General features: G+C 36.6%; 1 protein-coding gene across 6 annotated transcripts in view; it reads left to right on the top strand.

Annotated features, from left to right (window-relative positions):
- The first annotated feature begins 1,952 nt into the window (after positions 1-1,952).
- Positions 1,953-14,146, top strand: part of CBLB (Cbl proto-oncogene B) — an 80,641-nt gene continuing 68,447 nt past the window's right edge. For 3 of the 6 annotated variants that reach the window (XR_011558961.1, XM_070750096.1, XM_070750094.1), the window contains exons 1-3: positions 2,152-3,003; positions 3,565-3,739; positions 13,118-13,368. Coding sequence is in view for 4 of the 6 variants with exons in the window: in XM_070750096.1 (XP_070606197.1) it covers positions 3,572-3,739; positions 13,118-13,368 (419 nt within the window). In the remaining 2 variants the exon portion in view is untranslated. Of the gene's footprint in view, positions 2,044-2,151; positions 3,004-3,564; positions 3,740-13,117; positions 13,369-14,146 lie in introns of those variants that run through there. The other 3 variants (XM_070750097.1, XR_011558962.1, XM_070750095.1) reach the window with 3 other exon arrangements.

Below are 14,146 nucleotides of genomic sequence, written 5' to 3'. Positions count from 1 at the left end.
TCCTGCAACTGGGCATGAATAGTCTAGCGAAAAGAAGGGCCAAAGGGGACATGAAAGCAGTATACAGGTACAGTATTTGAGGGGCTGCCACAGAGAGGAGGGGGTCACACTATTTTCCAGGGCAACAGAGGGCCAGACCAGGAGCAACAGATGAAAACTGACCAAGGAGAGATTCAACCTGGAAATAAGGAAGAACTTTCTGACTGTGAGAGTGATCAACCAGTGGAAAGATCTGCCAGTGGAGGTTGTGAATGCCCCATCACTTATTTATTTTATTTTATTTATTTATTTATTTATTTTGTCCAATACATAATACACATTGAAGAGACTAGATAAGTAAAGAAAAGAATAGAAGAAAAGATGTAAAAGTATAGGTGAACATATTTGAAAGGAAGAAAAGATAAACGAGATAAGGAGAGACAATTGGACAAGGGACGGAAGGCACACTGGTGCACTTATGCATGCCCCTTACTGATCTCTAAGGAACCTGGAGAGGTCAATCGTGGATAGTCTAAGGGAAAAATGTTGGGGGTTAGGGGTTGACACTACTGAGTCAAGTAATGAGTTCCACGCTTCGACAACTCAGTTGCTGAAGTCATATTTTTTACAGTCAAGTTTGGAGCGGTTAATATTAAGTTTGAATCTGTTGCATGCTCTTGTGTTGTTGCAATTGAAGCTGAAGTAGTCATTGACAGGTAGAACGTTGCAGCATATGATCTTGTGGGCAATACTTAGATCGTGTTTTAGGCGACGTAGTTCTAAGCTCTAGACCTGGGATTGATAGTCTGCTTTCGTAGGGTATTCTGTTTCGAGTGGAGGAGTGAAGGGCTCTTCTGGTGAAGTATCTTTGGACATTTTCAAGGGTGTTGATGTCCGAGATGTGGACATCAATTGGACTGCCATCATCTGGCTGGGGTAGTGTAGGGTTTCCTGCTTGGGGGGGGGGGTGGACTTGATGACCTGCGTGGTCCCTTGGAACTCAAATGGTAAATAAATATAGATAGATACATTTAAAAAGATACAAGCAAAAACTTACATTCAGACAGTAAATGGCAGGAAATGGGTGATAGGAAAGAAGAGTAGTAATAGTAATGCAGCCTTAATGAATAGTTTGGACAGTAGTGAGGAAATTATTTGTTTAGCACAGTGATAGATTTTTTTGGGGGGGAGGGACTGTTCTAGTTGTCTTGTGCTCTATAGCGTCATTTTGAAGGTAGGAGTTGAAACAATTTATGTCCAGGATGTGAGAGGTCAGTAAATATTTTCATTTTATCTACCAGCAATTTGTGTTTACTGCTGTGGCTGCTCTTACATAAACTTGCTATTTATGGTGATACACAAGTTAAAACTACATCCTGTGGATATACTTATCTTTGTGTAGTGCTGAATTCTACATGGGGGATTTAAAAACTTTGTATTGTGTAGACGTGATTCTCAGCGTTCACGCAATGCCATCTTCTTTAGGTCTAGCCACAATTTAAGTGCTGTGGAGTCCAAACATATCTCACCTCCAGTGTTATCAGATTACCAATTCGGTAGACAATATGACACATTATTCTAAATATTGGTTTTTAAATCCATGCGTGCGCGGACGGGGAAGTGAGGCAATAAAAGGACTTAATACATCGAGATTAGGACCACGAATTCCATTTCCCTTAATGACTGTATAAGCATTTCCCTATCGCCTTAATCAATGACTATTTACTCATCTCCCCCTACCCCCAAAAGTCGTTTTAATCTCTTTTCCATAAGGGCTACTTCCGGCCCCTTTACAGATGTTCTGCAGAAGTCCCGAATTCGCCCACTGCTTCACCTTTCCAACTGATTCATGAATCACAGTCGGAGTAGGAGGAGAGCGCAGAGCCGGAAGTCGTTGCCCGCGCTCCCATTGGTCCTTCCCTTTATCAATCAGGCGCCGGAGGACCAACACATTTCCAATACGGCCCCCGCAATTTCTTTTTAAGTAGGGAGGACTAAGGAAAGGAGCTCCTGCGCCTCCCTTTGCCCCCTTTCCCCTCGCGAAGTCTCGTTGCTTGTGTGAATGTGAGTCCTTTTCAGTATTCAGTTCAGTCCTCCCTCTTTTTCCCGCCGCGCGCTCACGTTTGATTGGGCAAACAGCTGGGAAATACGGAACTCCGGTACCGTTAGAACGGGGCGGGGAGGGAGCGGAGTTCCGGCGCGAGCTGGCGCTTCGGGGCACGCTGGCGGCGCGCCGGGGGTTTCTTTATCCCAGGATTCCGAACGGCGAGGACACCCTGAGGAAAACTCGCCCGCCGTTTGGCTTGCAGCGGCTCTCGCCGCCTCCGGTCCCTGCCTTTCCTTAACTCCGCCCCCGCAGCCCGCCTCCACACGCCCCTCACCCTCGCGCCGCCGAACCAGGAGCGAGAGCGGGCGAGAACAGCACTGCTGCTGCTGCTGCGTTTGCCGCCGCCGCCGCAACGGGCCCGCGGTGGCGAAGTAACTACCCATGTTTCCTTCTGGAAGCCCAGCAACCGCGACGACTTGGGGGAGAAGCGTCCCATCGCTCTTGGCTCGGCCGGCCTCGCTGCTGAGGCTTAAGGCGTGCCGTGTGGTGGCGGTGCTGGTGCTGCTGCTGGCTGCTCGGAGGGACGGAGCGCGCTCCCCGAGAAACCGGAACCAGGAAAACTGCTGGGATTTAATAACACGGGCTGCGCTGCGGGCTGTTGTGTGCCCGGAGGGGAGGCGGGGGAAAGAGAAAACAAGAGAGCGCCGTGAGGCGGCAGAAAAGCTCGCCAGGCGGCACTTCTTGGGGACACAGTTGCCTAACCTCCGACCTCTCCAAAGCTGGCCCAGGAAAAGGCAAAGGAGGCTGACGCTGGTTTGAAACTCATCTTGGGATATACTGTGGATTTAACAACAACCAAAAAAAGCAACTTTCCCTTTCCCCTTCCCTTCTGGAATTGCTTTTCTTTTCTCGGTACTTTAAAAACAAACAAACTATAACGGTACCCGCAGACAAGTATCGCGTGTAGTCGCCCAATTGTACGTATTTTTAATGTATCTGTCCCATTATGTGTATTGGTGTGTAAGGGAAGACATGTAATTTTCCCCCTCCTCCCCCTCTGCGACCAGATGCTGGGTGGGGGAGGGAGGTTGGTAATATGGCTGTTAAAACCTTTGTTGTTCGACAGATGTATTTGTCCCTTGTGAACCATACTGGGGAAGAATTGTTTGTGAGAAAGTGTAAGTTTTAACCTGGAAAAGTGAGCATAAAAACTGAGGGTGGGCTGATAAACATTTTTAAAGGTATAAAAAGAGCTAGAGGGGGGGGGGATAACAGTGTGCATGCCATTTAAAACTGTACATTTCCTTAAGATGTGCTCCATTAACAGATTTAATCAAATTTCTTTCTGGATAAAGATTAGCAGGTTTTTCTGCTGCTTCACCATCCAAAAGTTAAAACTCCCAGTATAGGTTACATATATTTTGCCTTAGAGTGACTATGCGAAGTCAGTGTTGATATATTTTACCTCAGGGCAAGGGGAACAACAGTATCACAGCATTGCATATATATATATATTTCTTTTCTTTTCTAAATTTAAGAGCCCAGATGGCCAATTCCCTCAATGGCCGGAACCCAGGTGGCAGAGGAGGAAACCCCCGCAAAGGGCGTATTCTGGGATTCATTGATGCTATTCAGGATGCAGTTGGCCCCCCCAAGCAGGCAGCTGCTGATCGCAGGACTGTGGAAAAAACTTGGAAATTAATGGATAAAGTGGTGAGTCTGTAAATTATATTTGTAACAAAAGTATATGTACACAGGAATTATTGATGGATTAGACAAAACAATGTGTGTTTTCAGATTCATGATAGATATTACATGCTTATTCAGCCTTTATGTTTATTCTCAGTATAAAATAATGTTAAATATAATTTAAATATACAGTTCTTCAATTGTAAGATTGTTAATATGCAGTTTGTTTCTTTTATACCACTTTGGCTTATGTTGTTGTACTGTTTCCTTGAAAATGAAACTTCAGTTCAGGCAATCAGATTGAGATCTACTCTAATGTATGCATGCAATCAAATCTGCTGAAAGAGAAGTACTTTTATTATTTTGACCAGATGAACAACAATTTAAACATTATCCTCAGTTTTAATGGCCCAAGATTTGGTTATTATGTAACCAAATCTTGGAAAATTATTCATCATTGGAGGATAAAGTAACATACTAAAATATAATCTGTCCTAAATTAGAATTACTTGTTTTGTAGATTGTTGTAGTAGGAGCATATATTATGAAATACAGATAGAAGGAAATGAGAGTATTTTTTTAACAAAAATGTATTGTTATGGAGGTTCTTACAATTATATATTCAGTATTTGTGATAAGCTTAGTATAATGGTCCATTTTCAATCCTTGCAAATTGCATTTTATACCTAGATTTGTATAGGTGTTTTCATTGTAGTGTTCCTAAAACATCACAATTGTAAGTAGAAAATGCTAAATGAATAGAACCGTGTAACATTTTTCCACATAGCATACAAAACATTTTTAAGAGGCCACCAGACTGTTTGTGTAATAGTTGTCTAACATGTTTCCATGAAAAAGTTCATGGATTCTTTATGAGGAATAGACCTGATATAAACAGTTTAAAGCATTTACATTGATCATCAAGGCACATCAATTCCTTATAGGGTTTTACGCATTATATTCTTCCCACTACTATTGTATGGCAAGGTGGTTACAGTTTTTTCCAGGAATTCTGATGTACTATCAAGTTTGGGTGCCTCATGAAAGTTGTTTAAAGTTAGTGAATGCTACCAAAACTGTAGCAATAACTCAGATCAAAACATATGTCTATAGCAACCTATTTAATTAGAATCAGTTCAGAATTTAAAATGTATTGTTGACTTAAACCTTTGGTAAACTTGTTTTTTATTTAGTTGCCAAGTCATTGTCAGTTCCAAATCTGCATTTTTTAAAATTACACTTTTATGTTTAGTTCATGGCTTAGTACAATTTTAAAGGAACAAACTTTTATTTAATAAAAAATGTTAAGTGTGAAAACAATTACCTGCTTATGGGTTATATTTTTGTTGGCTAAATAAACTTTTGTTGGATTCCAACATTAACCTGGAAGTTGGACATGATGATCTCAGTTGCTCTTCCTACTCTATAATTCTGTGACATACTGTAACTTGAAAATGTTGGAAAATTACAGGACATAAGTATGCAATTCTAGTTATATTACATTGACTGTAACATAATGAGCTGACTATTCCAGCACAAAATATTTTACTGTCTGACTTTGCCTATTAAAGCCTGAATCTTTCACATCACTTTTTGTTCTGATTTGTTTGACCAGAAATACCAAAAGTTGAATGTGGATCATTTTGAATAACCACTTGACTGCTGATTATGATCTTACTTCCCAAAGTAAAAATATAAAAAGAGTTGTCCATGGTATACTTTTATCCAGTGACTGATCCAGATTTGATATTGCTACATTATCCCGGGACCAAATACATTCATTCATGAGAGCTATGCTCTAAATGCATAATATAAGATAACTATTAGCATTTCAGTTTCAGTTTTTATTTAAAACATTTATACATTGCCTATTTACTTCGGATTACAAGATATATTGCAATAATTAAATATTACTACTGCAAAAATTATTCTAAAGAATTGGTTTAGAAGAGCTTGGTGCCCAGTATTTTCAAATGGTTGAAGCAGCCATATCATTTTTTTAGGCTCATATGGTTGTCTCATGGGTGCTATATCACTATACTCATTACATCTATGTGTGAGTGCATGCACATATCTGGAAATATTCAAGCAGTTCCCAAAACAGCTACATGAGTCTGGAAAAAGTTTACTCTTAACAGTTGAGACCATATTTTTAAATGGATTTAGGATTTGAAAATAATTTAAATTAACTTTCTCAGTTGTGTTAATTTTTAAAGGAGAGGTAGGCTGCAATCCAAAATTCATAGACTAGTTGGATATATTTTTCTGAGGTAGAGAAAAAAAACTTCACACTTAAATGTGTACCTTAACATCAATTGATCTCATTGCCACATTTTTTCTGCCAAAGTTATTTCAGTTGAGAAGGGTTTTTTTTTTGGAGGATTTGCACAATGTTATTACATAGTAACAGTTTTAAATTTTCAAACACAAATAAGAAACAAGAATATTAAAACTCATAACTGATATTATTTTGATGAGTTAGTGTGGTATATGAAATCATGGGCTTAATCCGAACACCTATGATGTTTGTGAACTCGGTCAACAAAATGATAGTGATTTCTGACAGTCTCAAAATGGGTGAACAGTGCAATCAGGCGGTAGGGAAAGCAAGTAGGATGCTTGGTTGCATAGCTAGAGGTATAACAAGCAGGAAGAGGGAGATTATGATCCCACTATATAGAGTGCTGGTGAGACCACATTTAGAATACTGTGTTCAGTTCTGGAGATCTCACCTACAAAAAGATATTGACAAAATTGAACAGGTCCAAAGGCGGGCCACAAGAATGTACATAAAATGTATCAGGAAAGACTTAATGAACTCAATCTGTATAGTCTGGAGGACAGAAGGAAAAGGGGGGACATGATCGAAACATTTAAATATGTTAAAGGGTTAAATAAGGTCCAGGAGGGACGTGTTTTTAATAGGAAAGTGAACACAAGAACAAGGGGACACAATCTGAAGTTAGTTGGGGGAAAGATCAAAAGCAACATGAGAAAATATTATTTTACTGAAAGAGTAGTAGATCCTTGGAACAAACTTCCAGCAGATGTAGTAGATAAATCCACAGTAACTGAATTTAAACATGCCTGGGATAAACATATATCCATCCTGAGATAAAATACAGAAAATAGTATAAGGGCAGACTAGATGGACCATGAGGTCTTTTTCTGCCGTCAGACCTCTATATTTCTATGTTTCTATGAAGTAGGATTTGTATCTGTTTGATGTTCATGGTCTATGTGTGTGAAAAAACCCATGTTATTTGGTTTAAAATTAAAAAAACCTTTTTATCATTTTTATCACTGAAAATTAGATATTTTGTTTTTACATTTTTCTAAATCAATGGTCAGTGAAATGTATATTTAATATGCCAGTTTTTTTCTTTAAAATTGGTATCTTTTGGGGATTTTTTAAAATTTCATGTTATAAACTCATTTAAATTTTCTTCATCCTCTGAACTAAGTTTATATACATGTAGTCCTCAACTTAATAACAATTTATTTAGTGTCAAGTTACAGTAGCACAGATTTGGGACTGTGTTTATTTTTATTTGTTGCAAAAATGACTGCCTGTGAAGGCTCCTGGATTGGGGCTGAAAGGTGAAAGAGGAAGCAGTATGCTCCATTTCATATTTGGGTATACCAGGTTGCCCTGATTTAAAAAACAACATCGCTTGACATAGGACTGTTTTTTACAATTCAACTGTTGCAGAATTCCCATGATCAAATTTCAGATCCTTGGCAACGGACTTATATTTTTTCATTGCCCCAGAGTCATGTCATCATCTTTTGTGCCTTCTGACAAGCAGAATCAATGGGGGAAGCCAGATACATATATTGTTTCAAACTGACGATAACCTATTTAGCAATACCTAAATAGTATATCATGATAGTCAAAAAGATCTTTGGAAAGCTGAATGGAAGAGAGAAGAGATGTAGTATTGTGATACAAAACTTCCAAATTTGACGCAATATTTACATTCATGTTAATATTTTTATACAAAAACATCTGATATATATAAGCATAAGTAACAGCTTTTTAAATATTTTCTATAAATATGTCATGTATAATTTTGTATATTGCTTTTTCTTAATAGTAATTTACAACAAAATATAGCTATTGTTATCTAGCAATTATTTCACTGGTATTTCTCTGATTGTCTCCTATCCAAATTCAATTTAGTAGTTCTTACTTTCCTGATTTGTTGCTACATCTTTTGATAGCAAATTCTGTATCTTGATTATGACTGAGTTTGTATTAAGAAGTAATGTGGGTTGCAAAATGTGGCTTGGTGTTATATGTAGCCATACATTATGGTCTATATACTGGTTAGTGTGAAACAGGACACAGCCTTGTTAAGTAACTAATGAATAAATAATCTATAAACTGGTCCAGTATAGCTGTCCGTCCGTCCATCCATCCATCCATCCATCCATCCATCCATCCATCCATCCATCCATCCATCTATCTATCTATCTGACCCAATTTTATTCTGGCCAAATTTTTAGCACCTGAAAGTCATTAACTGCACAGGAGGAAGTGGTGTAATGGGTGTGAGGCCATTCTGATTTCCTGTGCTAAGGAAGCCTGCTTCATTTACTGTGTAAACACATTATATATAATCTGTTTACACGGTATCCTTTGGTATTGAATAGAATGATAATAATAAATTCTTAACTGTGATAAGTATTATGTTTACTGAATTTTAATGAACTGTCTTTGCTACTAAGTCTGGCCATTTGCTCTTTACTCGTACAGATCCATATAAATACCTAATTTATAGTTTTCATACTTTAAAAACTGTTTTGGGCCTTTTTGACCTCATTCCTTATAAAATATGGAATCAATGAAACATTTTTAAGAGAAACTATTGCTCATTATTTGATGGATGAAATGTTTATGTCGATTCATATTTTGCAGCAGTGCAGTCTTAATCTAGAATTAAGTTTAACCTTATGAAGAACTGTTAAAGGACTGACGTACAAGGGCCGCTTTCCATGGTGCAATTGCAGTTAGATACCTTTATAGAACTATGCAGGTAGTGATTTGGTGTGTAGATTTTCTCTTTCTTTTTCTTGAAAAACCTAGAAAAGTTGTTTTCACAAAATAGAAATATTGGCCTTTTAAAAATGGGGGCAATAGTACTTTCTCTCAGTTTATTATTAGCTAAATGTGACCTATTGCTTAGTTATATACTGTAGTATGGTACTTATATTGAAATACATGCTCAGTCTTTAGACAGAAAAGTTCTTGAACCGTTATTGTACTTCAGAAAATAACCAAATTCAATTTGTAAAAATGTGATGTTAATACATCTTGTTATTGATTACAAAATGAGTGTACTTTCAGATCATGTTGTGTTTAGAAATTATAAAACACTACAATTATATGAAAGTTGAATTAGAAAATTATCTCAGAAACTCCAAAAATTCAGCTGAAATATTGTAATAGTTTATTTATTAAAACATTTATAGAAACAGACAGAATAACTACACAATAGCTGAAATGTAACACTAACTGAAAAGGAAACATGGTATGGATGCGTTTCAGCTTATGACCATAATTGGAACTAGAATTTCTATAACCAAGCAAAGGAGTTATTAAGTGATTTCATGATCTTCTATCATTTTTTAAGTGAATCATTTAATTAAACAATTCTAGCCTCCCCCATTGATTTGCTGGCTGAGAAGGTCTCAAATGGTAATTGTATGACTTGGACATGCTACAACCCTCGTAAATAAATGTTGGTTACCAAGTACCCTATTTTTTTCTCATGGGGGTGCTGAATTGGTTGGAAATATGAGGACCATATATGACAAACCATATATGAGTTGTAAGTCACTTTTTTCAGTGTTGCTGTTGATTGGTAAATGAATGGTTTATATATTATTTGTACACAACATATGTTTTGCTAATCTTATGGCAAAAGACAAAATACTGACTATACTTTTTTCTTTTAATTGGCTTTGGTCTTTGCAAGAACCTTTATTGAAACAGGTAGCTGTTCTATTTTTTCTGTTTAAGAATAGATAGAATAGAATTCTTTATTGGCCAAGTGTGATTGGACACACAAGGAATTTGTCTTGGTGTACATGCTCTCAGTGAACATAAAAGAAAATATAGATTTGTAAAGAATCATGTGGTACAACACAATGATTGTCAAAGGGGTCAAATAAGCAATGAAGAAACAATCAATATTAATAAAACTCTTAGGATACAAGCAGCAAGTTATTGAAACAGGTAGCTGTTCTATTTTTTCAGTTTAAGAATAGATAGAATAGAATAGAATTCTTTATTGGCCAAGTGTGATTGGACACACAAGGAATTTGTCTTGGTGCACATGCTCTCAGTGAACATAAAAGAAAATATAGATTTGTAAAGAATCATGTGGTACAACACAATGATTGTCATAGGGGTCAAATAAGCAATGAAGAAACAATCAATATTAATAAAAATCTTAGGATAAAAGCAGCAAGTTACAGTCATAGAGTCCTAGGCAGGAGGAAAATGGTGATAGGAATGATGAGAAAAAACTAGTAGAAATAGAAGTGCAGACTTAGTAAAATTTTTGACAGTTTTGAGGGAATTATTTGCTTAGTAGAGTGATGGCATATGGGAAAAAACTGTTCTTGTGTCTAGTTGTCTTGGTGTGCAGTGTTCTGTAGCGATGTTTTGAAGGTAGGAGTTGAAACAATTTGTGTCCAGGATGTGAGAGGTCAGTAAATATTTTCACCGCCCTCTTTTTGACTCGTGCAGTATATAGGTCCTCAATAGGAGGCAGATTGGCAGCAATTGTTTTTTCTACAGTTCTGATTATCCTCTGAAGTCTGTGTTGGTCTTGTTGGGTTGCAGAACCTAACCAGACAGTTATAAAGGTGCAGATGACAGATTCAATGATTCCTCTGTAGAACTGTATCAGCAGCTCCTTGGGCAGTATATACCCTGTTTCTCCCAAAGTAAGACATCCCAAAGTAAGACAATAAGCCCAATTCGGCTTTTGAGTGAAAGACAATAAGGCCAAGCACTTATTTCAGGATCTTATTTTGGGGGAAATATGGTATTGGCCTGTGGGGTTTGCCGTCTCTTTAGTCAGATGGAATATTTGTTACACACAAGCAACATGTGTAAGGTTTTGACTTATCTGTGTAATGACAAACACCTATTTTCATTTCTATATATTTTAATTTTTATCATGTATTTAGGCTATCCAGTCCTGATGACTTTGAGAAGCTTACTAATAAGATAAAATAATATAAAGATAATGGTATTTGGATACTATGGAATCCCACTTGGTGATTTAGGGGAAGTCATACTCTCTCAGCCCACCCTTCCTTAAAAAATGGTTTTGGTGATAAATAGAAGGAAAGATCACTATGCATGCTGGGACATATAGTAAATAAATAATAATAACAACAATGGTAACATAAGTTGTGACAAACTGCTTGGACAGATTTGTGGTTTAAATAAATTAACAGTTCTATACCATACCTGGGATGGAAATTGAAAAAGCCTAGGGTGGAAAATGCAGTGGCTACTGGTAACTTATAAAAATGGAATATTCTTCTACTGTAGCTTCTTAAAATTGTTTTTGTAGGAGAATTAAAAAAATGAAGAACGGTTGCAGGAACTGGGCATGGCTAGTTTAATGAAAAGAAGGCCCAGGGAAGATATGAGAGCAGTCTTCCAATATCTCAGGGTTTGCCACAAAGAGAGAGTCAACCTATTCTCCAAAGCACCTGAGGGCAGGAAAGAAGCAATGGGTGGAAACTAAACAAGGAGAGAAGCAACTTAGAACTAAGGAGAAAATTCCTGACAGTTAGAACAATGAATCTGTGGAACAGCCTGCCATGCCATTTAAAATATATTTCATAAGTTAAAATCATTACTATCTCAATAGATCAGTAAATAACACTTCGGGGTTTCTCAATCATTATCTTCTACGTGATATTTATCTTGCACAAGGATAAACCACACTCTAAAAAAGGTAAATCTATTCATATTAATTATATAGAACAAATGATTAATGCCAAAATTCATACTATTATATTATTCTAACCTTTGTATTTTTTTAAACAAGTCAGCATTAACAATCCACTTGGAAGAAAAAAATTAATTACAGTTATCCCCATTGAAGCAATATTTTCTTACAAAGTTACCTCTTCTGTTCCTAGAAATGAATCAAATTTAAATGGGTAACTTACATTTTACTTGTAAAATATGTTGCTGGCTTACTGGAAGGGACTTCTATTTCTGAGTAGGAGAGGAAGCCCTGTTTTCATCCACTTTTCCTTCCTTTTGAAAGTCCCTTCAACCCTCCCGCTCCTTCCCTCTTTCTACTAGAGAAGGAGCTGCGATTAGTTCAGCCTGCTGCCAATCAGGCAGCTCTCTCAGTACCTCCTTTCTGTGTAGAGGAGGAACTATGATTGGTTCAGCCTGCTGCCAATCAGGCAACTGAGGGGTATTGCCGTCTGGGCTGTAGCAAGAGCAGCCGTACAAAGAAAAAAGCCTTGTGTTTCCAGAGCCATGAGGTTTCCTTCCTCCCTGCCTTTCACATCTGAACTGCGCAGCTTTGGAAAATGCTCCCCGGGAGTTTTCAGGTCAGTGACTCGAATATAAGCCGAGGTTAGATTTTTTTAGCACATTTTTTGTGCTGAAAATCTCGGCTTATACTCGAGTATATACGGTACCCAGAAGAAAAGAGATGACTATATTCTATCTTCATTTTTGAGGTGTAATCAGTAAGGTGCTGTATTTATTTAATAATCTTGATTAATCAATTTTGTCTTTATATCTTGCTGTTTTTATTTCCCCCCCTCGTTGTTCAATAATAGTAAAATTATTTCTACAGTCGTTAGTTAAAAACCAACAGTGTTTTTGACCAGCATTCATAATAGGCCTCTGTAAGTCTGTAGAGATTCTCAGTCATCCAGCTCATGATTGTCCCAAAGGTGCTTTTTCAGGAGGCAACTGGACTTTCTTGTTTTGTTTTTCTTTGAAGACGTTTCGTTTCTCATTCAAGAAGCTTCTGCAGCTCTGACAGGATAGTGGAGAATGGAAGAGAATATATGTCTTATATTATAATACATACAGTATATTCCTGAAAAAAATATAAATCCTTCTATTCCCCACAATCCTGTCAGAGCTGAAGAAGCTTCTTGGATAAGGAGTGAAACTTACTGATGACACCTCAAAAATGAAGAAAGAATATATTCATCTCCTTTTTTTCTTCAAAGAAAAAAAAGCCTCCTGAAAAAGCACCTATAGGCCAGGTCTCTGTATCTGAACAGTTGAATTCTAGGTAGTGTTATAGGTGTAAGCTTCCTACCAGTACCTTACTGATGCACAATAAATTTTGAGATGGGTGAACTTAATTGTTTATGTAAATTATTCTTTAATTGCAGGTCAGACTGTGTCAGAATCCCAAACTTCAGTTGAAAAATAGCCCACCTTACATACTTGACATTTTACCGGATACGTACCAACACTTGAGACTTATTTTGGGCAAGTATGATGACAACCAGAAACTTGCACAGCTCAGTGAAAATGAATATTTTAAAATCTATATTGATAGTCTTATGAAAAAGTCAAAACGAGCTATACGACTTTTTAAGGAGGGAAAAGAAAGAATGTACGAAGAACAGTCACAAGACAGGTAAGAGAATTTACATATCTATTTAGACTGTGTAATTATTTTAGTGTATATTTATATTTTTTCCTCTTTGGGAACATTCTATATACTTTCTGAATGGAATTCAGGCTTTGCTGAATTCAGACTCTGCTATTCAGAGTGAAAATATGTAACATTTTAATGTATGCACAAGTTTGTATTGTTCAAATTGATAGCCTTTTGATATGTTTTCTGGAGAGCGACAATTGAGATTTTAGACTGTTTAGCAGAAATAAAGATTAATTTATTGGAAATACCAGTTTGTAGTAGAATTAGTTTCATTTGTTTGTAAAATAGTTTTGCATATTCTGTTAGACCAGTTGCAGTTTAATTGTATGTTTGAAAAAGCTTCTAAATGTCAGTGTTGACGCTTGTTTCCCTGTAAACTAATAGTATTAGATGAGACTTAGATGGGTTTTTGAAGTCTGTTATGGAACTACTTGTATTTCTATATATATATGAAATAACGATTATATTCTAAAATATATACTCTTTATTTAATATTCCAGGTTTTAAGGTTAAAATTCTTAATTTTAATTAAAAACATGTTTGGTACTCATTTTAAATTATGAAATGTCTCTAAAAGACAAAAAAGATGGCATTTAAAATTGCTGTTAAAATATTAAGACATTATAATTATTAAAATATAGCTTGCATTCTGAGTCACTAATCATTATTAACTCAGAATGCAAGCTATATTTTAATAATTATAATGTTTTTAATTAAAATTAAGAATTTGTGTGATACAAGAACATGGGTACCC

Source organism: Erythrolamprus reginae, chromosome 4 (genome assembly GCF_031021105.1).
Source record: "Erythrolamprus reginae isolate rEryReg1 chromosome 4, rEryReg1.hap1, whole genome shotgun sequence".
NCBI classification, from domain to species: domain Eukaryota; kingdom Metazoa; phylum Chordata; class Lepidosauria; order Squamata; family Dipsadidae; genus Erythrolamprus; species Erythrolamprus reginae.
The sequence above is the reverse complement of the archived record's forward strand: the minus strand, read 5'-3'. Positions and strand labels throughout refer to the sequence as shown.